The 15,218-nt window shown below is 56.7% G+C and overlaps 2 protein-coding genes and 1 non-coding gene across 5 annotated transcripts in view; 1 reads left to right on the plus strand and 2 right to left on the minus strand.

Annotated features, from left to right (window-relative positions):
• TRAF7 (TNF receptor associated factor 7) overlaps nucleotides 1–1,886 on the minus strand; it is a 35,708-nt gene extending 33,822 nt beyond the window's left edge. For 2 of the 3 annotated variants that reach the window (XM_063344111.1, XM_063344107.1), the window contains exon 1: nucleotides 1,760–1,868. The gene's annotated coding sequence lies outside the window, so the exon portion shown is untranslated. Of the gene's footprint in view, nucleotides 1–1,759 lie in introns of all 3 variants that reach the window. The other variant, XM_063344108.1, reaches the window with a different exon arrangement.
• Nucleotides 1,887–2,322: 436 nt separating this feature from the next.
• LOC134520247 (small nucleolar RNA SNORD60) lies at nucleotides 2,323–2,413 on the plus strand. Its single transcript, XR_010072392.1, has one exon. It is a non-coding gene; the product is annotated as a small nucleolar RNA SNORD60 (small nucleolar RNA).
• A 1,292-nt stretch (nucleotides 2,414–3,705) lies between these two features.
• RAB26 (RAB26, member RAS oncogene family) overlaps nucleotides 3,706–15,218 on the minus strand; it is a 32,834-nt gene continuing 21,321 nt past the window's right edge. Inside the window, exons 3-9 of the mRNA XM_063344135.1 lie at nucleotides 11,651–11,692; nucleotides 10,721–10,787; nucleotides 10,305–10,357; nucleotides 7,700–7,765; nucleotides 7,478–7,534; nucleotides 6,949–7,025; nucleotides 3,706–6,663 (exon numbers count right to left, since the gene is read on the minus strand). Of these exons, the coding sequence (XP_063200205.1) occupies nucleotides 6,561–6,663; nucleotides 6,949–7,025; nucleotides 7,478–7,534; nucleotides 7,700–7,765; nucleotides 10,305–10,357; nucleotides 10,721–10,787; nucleotides 11,651–11,692 (465 nt within the window). The 3' untranslated portion in view covers nucleotides 3,706–6,560. The remainder of the gene's footprint in view (nucleotides 6,664–6,948; nucleotides 7,026–7,477; nucleotides 7,535–7,699; nucleotides 7,766–10,304; nucleotides 10,358–10,720; nucleotides 10,788–11,650; nucleotides 11,693–15,218) is intronic.

The following is a 15,218-nucleotide window of genomic DNA, read 5'->3' on the forward strand; positions in this document are numbered from 1 at the left end:
GTGCGGAATGCCAGCTGAAGACAACTGAAGCTGCAAAGCTCAGCGCTGCTCAGGACCAAGCCTGCACGCTGCAGCAAACCAAACCGCAAAGCTGGAGCTCTCTCTACTGTCGCGGCTGGATCTTCCCTGGCCTTTCTCAGCCTTACTCGAAACAGCAGTGCCCAGGGTGGGGGACCCCAGGACTTGCAGGGGGACCCAGCAGACAGTGGCAGTTCCCTGCCTGATGCTTAGAAAATGCCAGAACTCTTTGATCTTCCGCTTCCCAGGCACGCAACCAGGACAGCACTGCCTGTTCTCTCGCTCCCTGTCAATGGTGATGGGCGGCTCTTTGGACTTGTAGTTAGTAGATGTCTGTACAGCCCAGTTTTTGGTGGTGCACTGGGTTATCTTCACCACAATGCACTTTCTGTGAACTACCTCCCCTCCGCGCACAGCTCCCAGGGAGACACAAAGGTCAGCAAGGAAGTGGCTGACTTTCTTATGCTACTTTTCTTCAGCAAGGGCTTTCTGGAGCCCTCCTTCACTCACACAGCCCTCTCCCTACAAACCCAATGAACATCATTGCGTCTGTAAGCAAGAGTCACTGACATACAAACGCTCGAAGCCAAAATGTAACAGGAACGCTAACTGCTTAGTACAGACTCGAAAGAATGTCTCACTGGGGGGAAAACACACCTTGAGGCAAAATTAAAGTGCTGGGATTAAAACAAAGTGTTTGGCAACATGGTCAAAGTTGAAAAAAATAATTGCTAGGCCAGAATTCTTCACAACACACCTACCACCTGGCGGGTACAATAGCCTGGACCTAGCTCATTATGTACATATCAAACCCGGCTAACTTATCTATCAGCTTTCTTACACACTTATCAGCCCCCAGTGGGGTCTGTCTGAGCCATCGTCTTTGATACCAATGTAGCTCAAAAGCAAGCTGAACTGAAAGAAGGTCCTCACTTCTGGTTTTTATGCAACACAACAGGATCATCACGTCACAGTCACAGATCAAACTGGAGAACAGTGTTTGACAGCAAGTCTGTCAGAGGAACAGCAGCTGTGAGCTAGCAGTAGGATACAGCAGAACTAAATAGCACGTTTGAAATGAGAAGATGATAGATGGTTTCACTGCCTGCTCTGAGATGTGCGATGGTCTTAGGGCAGTTACGTAGATCTACCGCCAAAGAGCCTGTATTGCATAAGTTGTGAAACCAAAGCATAAGGAAATGAGGTTACTGGGAAATCAAGAGAGAACCATCAGCAACACGTGCCCTAAGTCAGACAACTAATGGAGCTGAAAAAGACAGACCTCAGCACGCCCCGCCATGAGGTACGCCAGACAGCGAAGGCAAGGCAGCCGGGGTAAAGCAAGCAAGACGCGGAGAGGATTCACCGGGGACCTCGAACGACACCAGAGGCGACACACGAGCTCCCCTGCGCACCTGAAAATCACGCTGGCACCTGCACGGAGTTTAGAAACGGAGACACGAACCGCCCACGGGAAGGGAAGGAGGCGGTAGAAGACGCGGCAGCGGGCGGCATCCCCTGGCGCTGCCCCGAGCCGCCCCACAGCGCCCGGGGGAATTGCCGCCAGCGACTCCCCGGAGCGGGGCCGCCCGGCCGGGCCCCTCCGCGGGCAACCCGCGGCCCAGAGCCCCCGGCCCTCACCCTCCCCACCGCCCGGCCCGGCCCTTCCCCTCACAGAGCTCCCTCAGTCCCGGTCCCGCCCGGCTCCCCTCAGCCCGGCCCGGCCCGGCCCCGCTCGTACCTGGCAGCAGCGGCGGCGGCCGGAGCGCCGGTACCCGGCCCCGGCACATCGCGACCCCGGGCCTGCTCCCCGCTCCTCTAGCGGCTCAGCTGCCGCCCGGGCCGGAAGCCCCGCGCCCCGCCGCTCCTCGGGACTTGTAGTCCGACGCGCCGCCTTCCACCCGCTCCTCGACGTGCCTGCGAGACGCTGGGACTACAACTCCCAGCAGTCCTCGCGGCCCAGCGCTGATTGGCGCTTTCCCAGTCACTCTCTGCTACAACCACTCCTGCCACTGGCTTGGCTCGGCCTCCTGCAGGGGCCAATCAGGCGGCAGCAGACCACCGCCTCGGGCCACGCTGCGCCGCCTCGCGCCATTGGAGCGAGGAAGGGCGGCGACCAATGAGCGCTGGGAGAGGCGGGAGGGCGATCACGCCAACCGCTCGCGATTGGCCATGTGGGCAGGCAGTCTGACCAATAGCGACGCGGGGGAAGTTATAAAGTTCTCAGCGGGGGCACGCACCCGGCCTTTTCAGTCAGGAGGTGAGCGGGTGTGGGCGCTGGCGGCGGGGCCGTTAACGGGGGCGGGCCGGGGATGATCTCTATCTATTTTTCTGACACCTCGTCTGAGGGCGGCGGGCGTCCGCGGCCCCTGCTGACTATCCATGGCTGAGGCCCGAGGGAGCACCGGCGGAGCCGGGCGCGGGCGGTGCGGCCTGCTCTCACCGCACTGCCTTCTCTCCTTAGGGCTCGGCGGGAACCGGATCGCGCCGGTGAGAACCGGATGGCGACGGCCTGAGGGGCGGTGAGGCGGGGGCGATGGACGGCCACGTGGGACCACGGCGGCGGGACGCTTTCCCGTGGCCTGGGCGGTGCGGCCCGGGCACGGTGCATGCGCGAACCGCGAGTGCTCCGCCGCCCGCCCTGCCTGCTAGGAGACTGCCGGCCTCGGGGTTCTGGCGAGGTAAAAAGCAGTATCGCTTGTTCCTAGCGTATCATGCGTCTGCATAAGTTATTTCCGGAATCTGCAGACACAGGGAAGGTACGAATGGGTCTCTGGCGGGTGAAGCTGGGGCTAGAGTAACTGCTAAGTGCCTTAGTACAGCTGCTGTTCGAGGGGTAGTGTAGACTGCGAGCTGTGGAGCAGAGCTCCGGGTTCGGCTAAAAATGGAGTTATCTGGGGTTGCCGAATCAAACGGGAGCTGGTGTTTCTCATGCTGTACAACTCGGGAGTCAGGGCAGTTTTTAAAGCACAAAGCCGCAGCTGCAGAATTGGCTGAAGTAAAAGAAATCAAAAGTAATCGACTTTTACTCTGCCACGTGGGGTAGCCTAAGGTAAACATCAAGGCAGGTGGTGGGTGCGGTAGTGTGGGGTAACTTAAAAGATTCACAGTATGAACTCTAATGCTAGACTGTGTAGACGGCTAATTTAAATATTGGAGTCCTTGATGCTAACTAGCTTTTGGGAATATAACAAGTTGCTTAGGCAATGTTCTTTCCCCAGGTTCAAAACAATTTCAGCCTTGTAATTCTCAAATTCTTTGCTGCAGTATGTCCTCTTTGGCTTCTGTATTAGGCCAATTCTATAGCTTACAGATAATAAAGTTTTCAAAAGAACTTGTTTTGCTTTTGTGTCTGTTTTTCACAAATCCTATGGGTGCCATGTAAAACCACAAACTAAACTTTGTATTTGGGCACCTGCTATTACTGCTATTCATTCAAAAAAATTAAAAATATCTGCTATTCATTTTAGGGGAACCAGCATCTTAAAACATGTGCTGTAGCTCAGCTGAGCCCAGCTCCCTTTAACTCTTGCTGGGTGCATTGGAGCACCTGAACCCATGCTGGTAATAGGAGGATCTAGGTGGGTTCAAGAATGAGCTGAACTCATCCGAATGTTTAATCATCTGAATAATTAAACAGTGCAGGTGTGTATGTTAAGACAATCGAAATACCATGGTAGTCACAAAGATTATTAAAAAATTTTATTAACAGGAATGAAACAAAAGCTGTAAACAAGAGCCAGCAAAAATGAGAAGTTGCACATGATGCCGAGTCCTCTGTCTTGTTTGAATGCACTGAACAATTCCTCATCGCTTGGTGGCAGTAAAGGCCCGTGTAAGAAGATGCCAAATAACAGTCTGAGGAAGAGCTTTAGGGCAAGGTCAGTGTGCAGGCACTGGTGACCAGTTATATATAGGGAGCTTGTGACCGGGAGAGATGGGAGCTGAATCTGCCTTAAAAGCTTAGGTCTAATACCCCAAAATGCAGTTGTGATGTCTCTGCTGGAGGAGAGTTAGCTCCCAACATTCATATTTAAAGTACTCCGAAGGGCAGCATTTACATATTAGTTTTTAAATTGGTTTTGGTCCCACAGTGAAGAAGCAAGCTGAGAGTTGTCAGCTTTTTTCTTCAAGAGAACAAGGTGCAAGGCTCTCCCGTGCGAGGAAGAGTGAAGGCAGCAACCTGATGGGAGCATTAAGCATACTGATGCTTATTTTTGCCTTCCAAGAGACTCCCTGTAGCTTCTGGGCCAGGGTGTCCGTGCAGGGACTGGCACCTCGGGACAGGGGCTGCTGCTGCCCTGTGAAGGTCGGGCTGAGAAAGCAGTGCCGCAGGCAGACCTGGGCACAGACCAGGTACGGGAGCTCTGACTGCTGCTCTGTGCCTCTGCCAGGCTGGCCCTTCCCTGCACAGCCGCCATACCAAAATACTGGTACTTGGCAAGCTCAGGACTAGAGAAAACCCCAGTCCATATTTTTTTTTTCTTAACCTCAGCCAGCAAATGTGTGCTACACAGCCCAGGATGAGAAATGTGAGATAAGCAGCTTCACGTAGGAGGCACTGGTCAAGCAGCAGCCACGGGAGCACAGCGAAGCTCACCAAAGCAGCGTGAAACAACGAGTTTTACAGATTCCTGTGCACTTCTTGAGTGCCTGAGCGACTTGCAGAGCCTCCCCTGTGTTCTGTTGCTACTTGCCAACAAACCTTAAGAGAGCGCTTGTAGCCGGCATTGCCACCTTTCAGAGCGGGTGAAGGGAGTTCCAGTTACTCCAGAGAAAGTCTTGGCTGAGGAACGGATGCTGGCTGTCCCCTTGGATCTGTGGGGTGCAGTGCTGCTGAGGTGGGGCATGGGGGGGCTCTGACTGCCATTCCCCTGCAGCCCCTGCTTGCTGCCGCCAGCACAGCTCACCTGCCCGCTCCTGCCGCGTTGGTGCTGGCAGCCGGGGTCTGCTCCAGGCTGCAAATGTGCCTGCAGGAACTTTTTCAACAAATAATTCAAATAAAATTTAAATCAGTCAGTTAAAAGACTTGTTTCTCCCTAAAAAGCTATTTAGGAAAAAATGCTCTGTTCTCAGTGGGTTTATTTTAGGATCCTTTTTCACACTGTTATTGTGCTGGACGCACTTTAGCTGCTCATTTTACTGTAGCTGACGGAGGAGTGTAGCTCTGAGGAGAGTCCCTGCCTGCCTGAATCACACGCAGCAGCTGCGGAGGGTCTTTGTGCACGTCAGGGATGCAGTGCTGGAGAAAACCGAGGGGCAGAGGCGTCTGAACCAACTGCTGAGAGAGCTGGTGCTCGGCTGGTGGCTAGGAAGTGAAGGATGGGTTATTTTAATTTAAAAGTGGTCCATTTAGGGCAGCGTGGGGAGGTTCAGTGCAGTGGGCACCTGCTCGTGCGTGTGGAATTTTCAAAGGAGAAAATTGCCAAAGGCCAAACATTTCATCCAAATGCAAATTTGTACTTAAAAGTGCAGTTTTAAAAAAAAAAAAAAAAGAAAAAAGAAAGAGCCAAATGCCTGACACAGACCAAAGGGGTGAGGAGTCCCTTGAAGAGAGCTGGCAGAAGAGTCCGAAACCAGCGAAATCAATGCCTACAGCATCCCGCCCAGCTTCCTTCAGTTAACAGAAAGAGCTGTCCCAAGAGAACTTTGAAGATATCAAAGCATTGTTGCAGTCTAAAAACGCTATCACACTTACATGAAGGTATTTAGGATAAGCTGCAATACATCAGATTTCTTCTCAATTAAAGTACTAGAAACGGCAGTAGTAAGAGAACCAAAGCCTTTACCGAACAGATAAACATTCAGGAATCTCTGTACAACAGGTTAGCAGGAGCTCACTCAGACAGACAGCTAAGCTCTTGTCATCTGCGGGGAAGAGGAGGAACCTTCATCGAGGAGGTATGTTACACCCCGTGAAAGACGGACAGACGTCAGTAAGCAACTACAAAAAAATGCCTCGAGAACAAGTCTTTCCTGTGTGCCCCAGGGCGGGGCTCTGAACAGCTGAATTCCAGGTACGCGGGGAAAGAAAAGGGAATTCAGGACTTTTTCCCTACCCAGACGTTTGGTGGGGAGAAGGCGTTCGTTCCGCTTAAGTCACACCATAATTCTTACTAACGTTAAAGGAGCCTCATAGCGCTCCTGGCTGATGCTGAGCAGGTAGAGAGAGCCAGGTCCTGAAGGGCGCGACAGCAATAGCCCAAGACCATCCTGGTCCCTTCCCGAACGCTCACCTCCCACCTGCACGGGGACAAGTGGCTGCGAGCAGGAGCGACCGGCGAGGGGAGCCGGAGGGCTTGCAGCATGGATGGATGTGATGGGGGCTCGGGGAGCAGCACCTGGCACGTGGCTGCAGCATGGCCAGCGTCCACCCCAGCCGAGAGAGATTTTTTTTTTCTGCTGCTGCTGCTTCCCCACGTCTCAGCTCACCTTTTAGGCAGATACAGACACGACAGACAGACATGCACACATTGGCCACGAGGAGAGAGCGCGGCGCACGAACACTTGGCACGAGTCTCTGTACAAATGCACCCAGCGCATTAGGACCTGCAGCAGCCCGAGCCCCTCACTTCCTTCTTCACGTAGTCGTGGAGCTTGAATTTGGGCTCGTTGGGCAGCTTCATGGACCTGTGCTTCAATTCCCTGTGGGAGAGGGGAAAAACACCGTATTTTTCTGCCCAGGCTGCCTGCTTCTAAGCTGCCTGGCCCAGCGCAGTTGAACTTGACTTGGTGTAGGTGGTTTGCTAAAGCTCCCCGTGATGAGACACTTCATAGCTCACGCGAGACGGCAAGTACTCGCCAGCACAAGAGCTGGAGGTGGCAGCCCAGGGAATGACAAGGTGGGTGGCAGTGCCAGCCTTGCTCTCAAAGACTGCTGTCCCCCCCACGGGAGAGATGCCCATCACGGCCGCCGCACCCGTCACTTACTTTGCAATGGCTGTGAACGCTAATTCAACATTGAGGCCACTTTTTGCGCTGGTCTCCATGAAGGGCACGCCATACTCCTGCGGGACAAGACAGTGGCGTCAGAAACGTCACCCAGGGTGTCCCCCAGGGGCTCAGGAGCTCCCGGCTCACACCGAGCCCCGGCCAACATCAGTGCCTGCTGCAGGAGCTCACAGCCCTCCTGGGAGAGGGGCCCTGCCGCGGCGGGCAGGAAAAAGCTGAGCGTTTCACAGCTCAGGTGTTGGTTACACAACTTCAGAAATAGTTTTTGAGGACAAAGAAGTGCAAAACGTTAGTGGAAGCTTAAAGGAGGAAGACCAGACGAGGAGGAAGAGGAGAGCAAGACAGGGAAGAAAAGCAAAATGCTCCCAGGCGTATTTTTGGTCAGACTGGTCTCCAGTTAGCCATTTCACTGGTGTACATCATCAATTACAAGTTGTTGTACTCGCACATCCCCCATTAAGAACATGGAACAGCTGACTCCGCTGCAGCAGAAAGACGCCTCACGTACCTTGGCTAATTTTTCTCCGTCTTCCCTTTTCACCACTCTGTCCTGGGCTGAATCCACCTGCCGACAGTAACGGCAAAGAGCAATTTGGGATGATTTGGAAGGTCAGCAGTAGGCAATCCCCACGGCCCCTTAGCCCTCCCAGGCTCCCCTGCCCATGGCTCCATCGTGGGACCAGCAGTGGAGGAAGAGGAGGCTCTGACGAAGCTGTGGGCCTGGGCTCACCTTGTTTCCCAGTAACATGAGGACCACGTCTTGCTGTGCGTATTCATGAATCTCTGTCAGCCAAGCCTGAAGGGAGACAGCCAGAGAGAGGGGTTAGCAACAGCTCCGGGAGGAGGAGGAAGAGGAGGAAGGATGGGGGGTTGCCCCAGTCCCGGGCACCCTCCATGGGAAACTGCCCTCCCAGGCAATGCTGGGGGGGCGTTACGTGGACACAGGGAGGGGGTGGCTGGGGGCTAGGTGCAAAACAAAAAGCCCAGCTCAGAAACTCGGCTGTGCAGGGCAGGAGCCGCAGGCAGGGAGCAGCCGGTCTCGCGGATCCCCTGCGATTCAGCAGCGCCCTGGGGAGAGGAGCTGCCGCCTTCCCCACGGCTTGGCAGGAGAAGCCAGCCGGCAGCCAGCGACTCGGCCCCGGGGACACCCTTTCCCAGAGAGCCCTGTGGACGAGTGGGCGCCCTGGGGTGCCACCGAGCCCCTGGGGACCCGCTTTGCCGAGCAAGCCCGGCACCCCGCTTTGGCTGCTGCCCAGGCCCCAGTTTTCAAGGATAACAGCAGCCTTTCAACCCTGATGCCGGCTCCATCTGACCACAGGCGCTTGTAGGACTTTAACCCAAATTCCCCCTCGGCTGGGATGTTAAGACTAAACCTCCTTTAGGAGGATAAGGCTGAGGGTTTGCTCCGGGACGTGCCCCATGCCCGTCTCCCACACGTGCTGCCCCCGTGCTGAGCACGCTCATCCCAGCAGCCATGGGGTGGCTTCCCTGCCCTCTAATCCAGCCTAATCTAATCAAACCTGCCCTAATTCCCTGTAATCCCTGGCCCCACGGTGCAAGCAGCCACTTGCTTGCTGCCTCCTGGGGGGGGGTAGCGCTGCTGCAGCCTGTGCCCCAGCTCTGAGAGCCGATGCTGGGCTCGCTGCATCCCCGCTCCATCACTGCTCCTCAACCCACAGCATCCTGCATCAGCACCCAGCCGGCCAGGGAAGCAAGGGATGATTCGGGATTAGAGCCCGTCACTGATGATACGTGGGAGCCCGACACATGCAGACGCAGCCCCGGGACCCCATCGCACCCCGGCTGGGCTCAGGGCACTCAGCTCCATGGACGGGTTGGTCCAAGGGACACTCACTCACTCCTGACAATCCCCCTTGGCTCCCTTCTGGCACCGTTCCTCCTCCATCCTTTTTTTCCAGTGCCTCACACTCGCCCTAGGTGCTTGTTCCTCCTCGCCAGGGCCACACATGCCCCATGGCTGTCCCTCCCGTATCCCCGCAGGGCTGGGAGAGCTGAGGCTGCAGATGGGGCGGCGTTACCCAGCAGCGTGAAACCTCCAAGTGATTTTCTGTCTCGTTGAAGGATCACGACCTCAGCACAGACCCGCGGCCTGGTTAATGACAGCCCTCACTCTCCATTATGCCCAGGAGCAGACGCCTCTCCTCGAGCCATCCAGCTCCTCAGGCTGGAAAATGCCACCACTGGCCAGTCCCAGATTGCAGGCTTCCTGGGAATGCTCCATTCCCAGTGCTGGTGACATGGGAGCAGGGTGGCGGGACATTTCCTGTCCCCCACCATGGGACTGCAGGCGCAGGGGGGTTGGGAGGCTTGGGGCTGCCAAAGGAGGGACGCTCCAGAGCAGGGACAGCTTCAGGCACCCAGAGACCGGGCGGTCAGGGTGGTGCAGGACCCCCCAAGGAGGTGGTGTGGCCGTGATGGCCCCGCAGTCCCCACCCCGGCTGGCACGGCACCTCCTGTGCTACAGAACAGGGTGTTTTTGCGGGCGCACAGCCTGCTCGCCGCAGACGCACACAGTGTACTCCGTGTCCGGGACATGAGCAATTACATCCTATTCATTCAGGGCTAATTGCTCCGCGGGCTCATGGCAGGCTTTGCCGGTGCTGGCGTAGGTGGCCCCCAGCAGCCACATGGGTCCGGCGGGGCGAGGGGAACCCGAGGCCAGGTCTTCCTCCCCCACCCCGCCCCCGCGACATGCCGCTGTTCTCCCCTCCTCTGCCAGATTTAAGGGAGCCCTCTGCTCCGACACCGCTCCCAGCACCCCTGAAGCACCCACACGGGGGCTCAGGGTCAGCTGGGGGGGCCGGGGCAGACACGGGCAGCATGAGGGACCCCCACAAAAACCATCGGGAAAGGCAGGTCTGGGGGGGCAAGGGGCGTGCGGCAGGATGCGACCCTCTGCCCTGCCCGGGTTTGGCACTAAGAGGGGTGGGGGCAATGCGGTGCCCAAGCCCGACCCGTCGGGACCCAGAGGTGCAGAGGAGGATGAGGGAGCACCTTGCTCGGTGAAGCTGCCCGTGCTCATTTACCGGAGCAAGTTCTCCAGCCAGTGCTGTAATTACACACAGCATTAATTTGCCGGTGAAGTGAATCCATCACCCCTTTTATTTGCTATGAAAGTGAAAACCTTCTCTGCCTGTCCTCTGGTGTCCTCGTAGGCAAACCCCGCCATCAGACAGGCACTCGGCATCAACCACAGCCCTTCTGGAAACCATCACTGTTCACACCTCCAACAGGCATCTCCTGCGGCACGTACCCCCTCCCCAGCCCATCGCACACCAGGGACGGGCAGGAGGGTCCCAGGGGTGCTGCCGTACCTGGATGTTGTCGAAGGAGGCTTTGTTGGTGACATCGTAGAGTAGGAGCAGGGCTGTGGAGAGAGGGACAGTGCATTAGTGCCGGTGCCGCGGTGCCGGGCAGGAGCACGGCCGAGCAGAGCCCACGGCTTGGAGCTTGCTCTGCACCGTTCCCTGAGGCAGCACACGCGGTAAAGCACCGCTGAGGTCCCTGCTCTAAAATATAAAGCAACGCGCTTAAATCCACCACAGGCAATGCCTTAGACTCCTGGGGTTTGCACCGCGACATGCAGAAGCTCCTCCATCCTTGGGGACTGCTTCCTATGGGGAAACAGCTCCGGTGATTCCCGACTCACCTGGCCTGGAGCTGCGGCTCGGGGCCCCGAAGACCCAGAGGGAACGGGGTCCCCCCAGGAAGCGGAGGTGGCCGTGCTTACCGTGGGCGTCCCGGTAGTAGGCATGGGTGACACTGCGGAAGCGCTCCTGCCCGGCCGTGTCCCAGATCTGGAAGGCAGATGGGAGCAGAGGGGTCAGCCGTGACTTGCGGCCATGTGGGCTGAGGAACCCACCCAGCACCAAAACCACCACCAAACCAAACGGCACGGCGCAACCCCGGGAAGCTGCTTCAGCCTTTTGCTTCCAGGGGCAGTTAATAGGAAAAAACATGACAAGTGCAATAAATATTGAAGCAGCACCTCCCGACTCCCCAGTGCGTGGAGACGATGGTGCGTGGCAAAGGGCTCCCGACATGTCCCTTAATTGGAAAATCCATCCAGCAGATGGATGCGTGGGGACCCGCTAATTTAATTTATCAGTTTTTAATGCAGCAATACGTTTGCAGAGTGCCACGCTGCTGTCAGGGGAAGATCAGCGCTAATGTCATTACGGAGCTCCTGGCAAAGGGGTCAGAGAAACAGTCGGGTCTCGGGGGGCTGGAGCGGCTCTGGCTGCGGGGCTGACATGACAGCTCTGGCTGCCAGGGGATGCGGATCCCTTTGGAGGATCTCCATCCCTCTCACCATCCTCCAGCTCTCCCAAAGCAGGAGACACCTGGAAATGCCTGGCAGACTGTAGGTGCTGCTCCAGTCTCACCGGCTCTGGCTGCAGTCACCGAGCAGCCACGAGGCAGGCGGGCTGGGACGGGGGCCACCGCGGCCAGAACAGCCCCCAGCCTCGTGCAGGCTTCCACCCAGGGGACAGAGCAGCCAAAAGGGCTCGTAAGGCTGTCCCAGGGCAGGAGACGTGACAGGGAAGGATGGAGATGGGGGACCCGCTTCTGGGGTGCTCCTCTGCTGAGGGGCTTTGCCCAGCCCTAAACACCCAGGGTGGGAGGTGAGGGAGCTGCTATCAGGGACATGGGGACATACCTGCAGCTTCACCTTCACCCCGTCCACCGTCAGCACCTTATTCTGAAAGAGAAGAGAAAAGGCGGTGAGGGGAGAGCACGGCTTCGGAACGTCAAGGACCCCGGGGAGACACGCGGATCCTGGTGGCGTTTCCCTCTCTCAAGCCCTGGGGCTGATCTCCCCTCCCCGCTTTTTAAACTTCCATACGTTGGTCCCAGCGCCTGTTGGAGCCATTTGCGCCACGGCCCAGCCAGAAGATGATTCCCTGCGTCTGCTGCAAGCTCCATCTATTTGGATACTTAAATCCTCCCGTCTGCGAGGCTGATTTAGTGCAGCGTGCGGCTCGGGCTAGAAGACCTCTGGCAATAAATTAATGAGCACCAGCATCCCATCTTAATGGCCTTCAAAAAACACAGCCAACTACTCCATATTCAGTTAGCAACTTAAAAATAGCTCCTCTTCCTGCTGTTTGTACTCATTTTTCTCCCAGTGAGAGATTGTTGGGGTTTTTTTTCCTGTTTTGCTTGTTTTTAGCAAAGTGAAGAGGTAGGAAGGAGGAGGAGAAGAGGGGGCAGTGCCCCTCCACGCTTTTCCCCAAAGCCAAGAGGATACTTTTTGTGGCCACCTGGAGCAGCCTCCGGCAGAGCCGGGAGCAGCGCGGAGTCACAGGGGGAGACCATCGGTGCCCCCCCCAGGGGCAGCTGTGCCAGCCAGCGAGGGCAGGGGACAGATCCAGCGTCCCAGCGAGCCCCACCAGGCTCTCCAAGCTTTAATCAAACCCAAATCCTAACGATCCAACAGTCCCAGGGGAAGGAGCAGAGAAGAGATTAATTTGCCTGCTCAATCCACAGAAATTAGCACGGTAATTAGTAGGACGTGATGAAAACACCGCCAGGGAACGGTGCGCCCAGCAGGACAGGGCAGGCATTCTTTCTCCGGTGATGACCAATTTAAATCCCAGGCAAATTCCCTCCCAGGCAAACGGAGGCACACGGATGCCGAGAGCCATCCCTGCACATCCCACACCGCTCAGCACCGAGTACCGGGCACTTCGGGATGCTGGCACCCAGCATCACCCTCTGGGACAATGCCGGCGAGGCTCCCCATTGCTGTTTTCATGTTTTTAATTAGGGCAGAAGGAACATCTTGGCTCCTGCACATCTCCGCTCGCCGAACAGCGAGGATACGGGTGAGGAGGAGAGGGCAGGAGTGAGCCGGAGCACTAAATTTACAGTCTGCTAAAGCAGGCGCAGGGGAGACGATCGTGGTTTATAAATACCTTCAAAGGCAGCAACCGAGACGAGGGAGCGGAGTGATTCACAGTCCCAGAGCGGTAAAAATAGGCAGCCAGGCTGCGGGGTGGAGGAGCCAAAAAGGCCTGGGGGAGGTGGCCGGGGGCTCGGGACCGGCTGCCGTGCCCTGTGCTCAGAGTGCTTAAAGCCTGAAGTGCTTCAAACCAAGGGTCCCCGCTGCCACGAGGTGCTCCCTGGCCCCCGGAGCCTCTGCACGCCAGGTCCTGGGCGAGCGTGGCCACGCCAGGAGAGCCGTCCCCGGGATGGAAACACACACCACAGCGAACGGTGCTGAGAAAATCCAAGCGGAGAAGCTGCACCTTCAGCATCATCCCAGCGGACGGAGAACCAAGCTGCCAGGCATCTGTTTCGCGTATGAGACGGGGCAGATTTCCTTTCTGCAGAAGATCCAATTCCTAAACTCAACCTGCCCTCCAAAACCCCAGGTCCTACCGCAGGTCGTGGTGCCGCACCGGAGGCACTGGCACATCCCATGAAGTGCAGGAGCTGGGAGCCCTGGGCTCCACACCAGCACGATGCTCATCCAAACACCATCCCCAGTTGGTGACAACCAGCTGCCAATGCCACCTGCCAGGGACCATGCCAGGAGCTGCAGGGGAAGGAAAACACTCCGTGTTTCCCTGTTGGCCCCGGAGCACCCGGCTGCTCTGGATTTTGGCACAAGCACCAGCAGCCCTCGCAGGAGACGAGGACGCTTGGTGTGATGGATGATGACAAGGGACAATGACACCAGGAGCTTCACATAAAAACTGCACCAAAGAAGTGCCCTTCCCCGACGGCCGCACCAGCACCTCCAGCTTGGAGGAGAGCGTGTGCCGAGGGGCGGTTGTACCGGGGGACGCAGCCATGTCCCCAGCACGGCCAGGACCAGCCACCACAAGTGGGAGGGAGGGAGAACATGGCCCTGGACCTTGAGCATGGAGCCCAAGCGACCGCAAAGCATCTGGTTAGCAGCCGAAAAAGCTGAAGCTCCAGTGCTGCACCTCATGCATCGACCTCCACTTCAGGAGCTTAATTAAAAGCAAAGCTGGCAGCAGCAGGATTCCCACTAATTATGACTGACCTACATTTTAGGGGGGGGAGGAAATGCTTAAACCTAATTAACGTCTGCATGTGGACTCAGGTGCTGCTGGACTGGGCTGGGGGAAAAAAATGGATTCCCCGGGGTTTCGGTGCGGAACAGAGCTGTGTCTCAGGGCAAGCAGTTGCAGACACGCTCCCGCAGGCGGGAGACGCAGATGGAGCCGTCCTGAGCAGCGGCTTCTGCCTGCATCCCTGCCTGCATCCCTGCCTGCACCCCTGCCAGCCCCCGAGCACAGGGTGGCTGCAAAACGCAGGTGAAGAAGCCGAGCAGAAGACGGGAGGAGCGGGGTGGAAAAAAGCAGCGGCTGCCACCAGCAACACAGTGGCTCTCGGCGCCACGTAAACCAGATGCCCAATTTTTCCCCCATACCACGGCTAACAGACTTTCCAGCTTCCAATTATTATTACTTTTTTAAGGAGCTGCAGTTCAATTCCATACTCGCAGCCCTTCAAAGGCACATCTGGGGGGGTGTTAATGACTAATAAGCACCCAAAGACAAAAGACGACGTGTGTCAATGCACTGAAACATGAAATACACTGCCAGCGCTGATCGCAATGAGAGGGGTTGTGTTGTTCGGGGCTTGTTCTTAATCTCGCACAGTTTATTATAATAGAGGTAATACTCACAGCAGGCCACCCGCTACGCAAAAGCAGGCAGGAAAGCCGTCCCCGCAACTCAGCTCTGTCATCGCCCTTCGCAATTTCAGTTTTTATGTGTCCTTTTTCCTGGGGCTTTGACAATGTTATTAAAGTATTTTCTAGCAGGGGCAGCAGTGGAATGCCTGGAGTGCCTTTGTTGGAGGAACACGATGCTCGTAAGTAAAATAATCCTCAGGACATCAGATAAATAAAGTTGGAACCTTGCAGATGCAGGGAAAAATTAAATTACCAAGTGCAGATGGTCCTCAATTAAGAGCAGCATTATCAACACACCAACAGCCCCGCTGGCTGCAGCCTCGGCGCGATCCTGCCCCAGCGACCGCAGCACGAGAGCGGCCATTCGGAAGCAGAGAGGAGGGAAGAGAAGGTGCCTGTGAGAGGGCGAAACTGTGCTGCTCCCCAAAATGTGCGCCCTGCGACGGACGATGCTCCCACCCAAACCACGGTGCCCCCGCGCTGCTCTCGGGTCAGCTCGTCGGTGGCTGTGGTTTGGGTAACGCCGTTTCTCCGGTCCATGGGGTCCCCACAGTGC

Source organism: Chroicocephalus ridibundus, chromosome 8, assembly GCF_963924245.1.
Source record: "Chroicocephalus ridibundus chromosome 8, bChrRid1.1, whole genome shotgun sequence".
NCBI classification, from domain to species: Eukaryota; Metazoa; Chordata; class Aves; order Charadriiformes; family Laridae; genus Chroicocephalus; species Chroicocephalus ridibundus.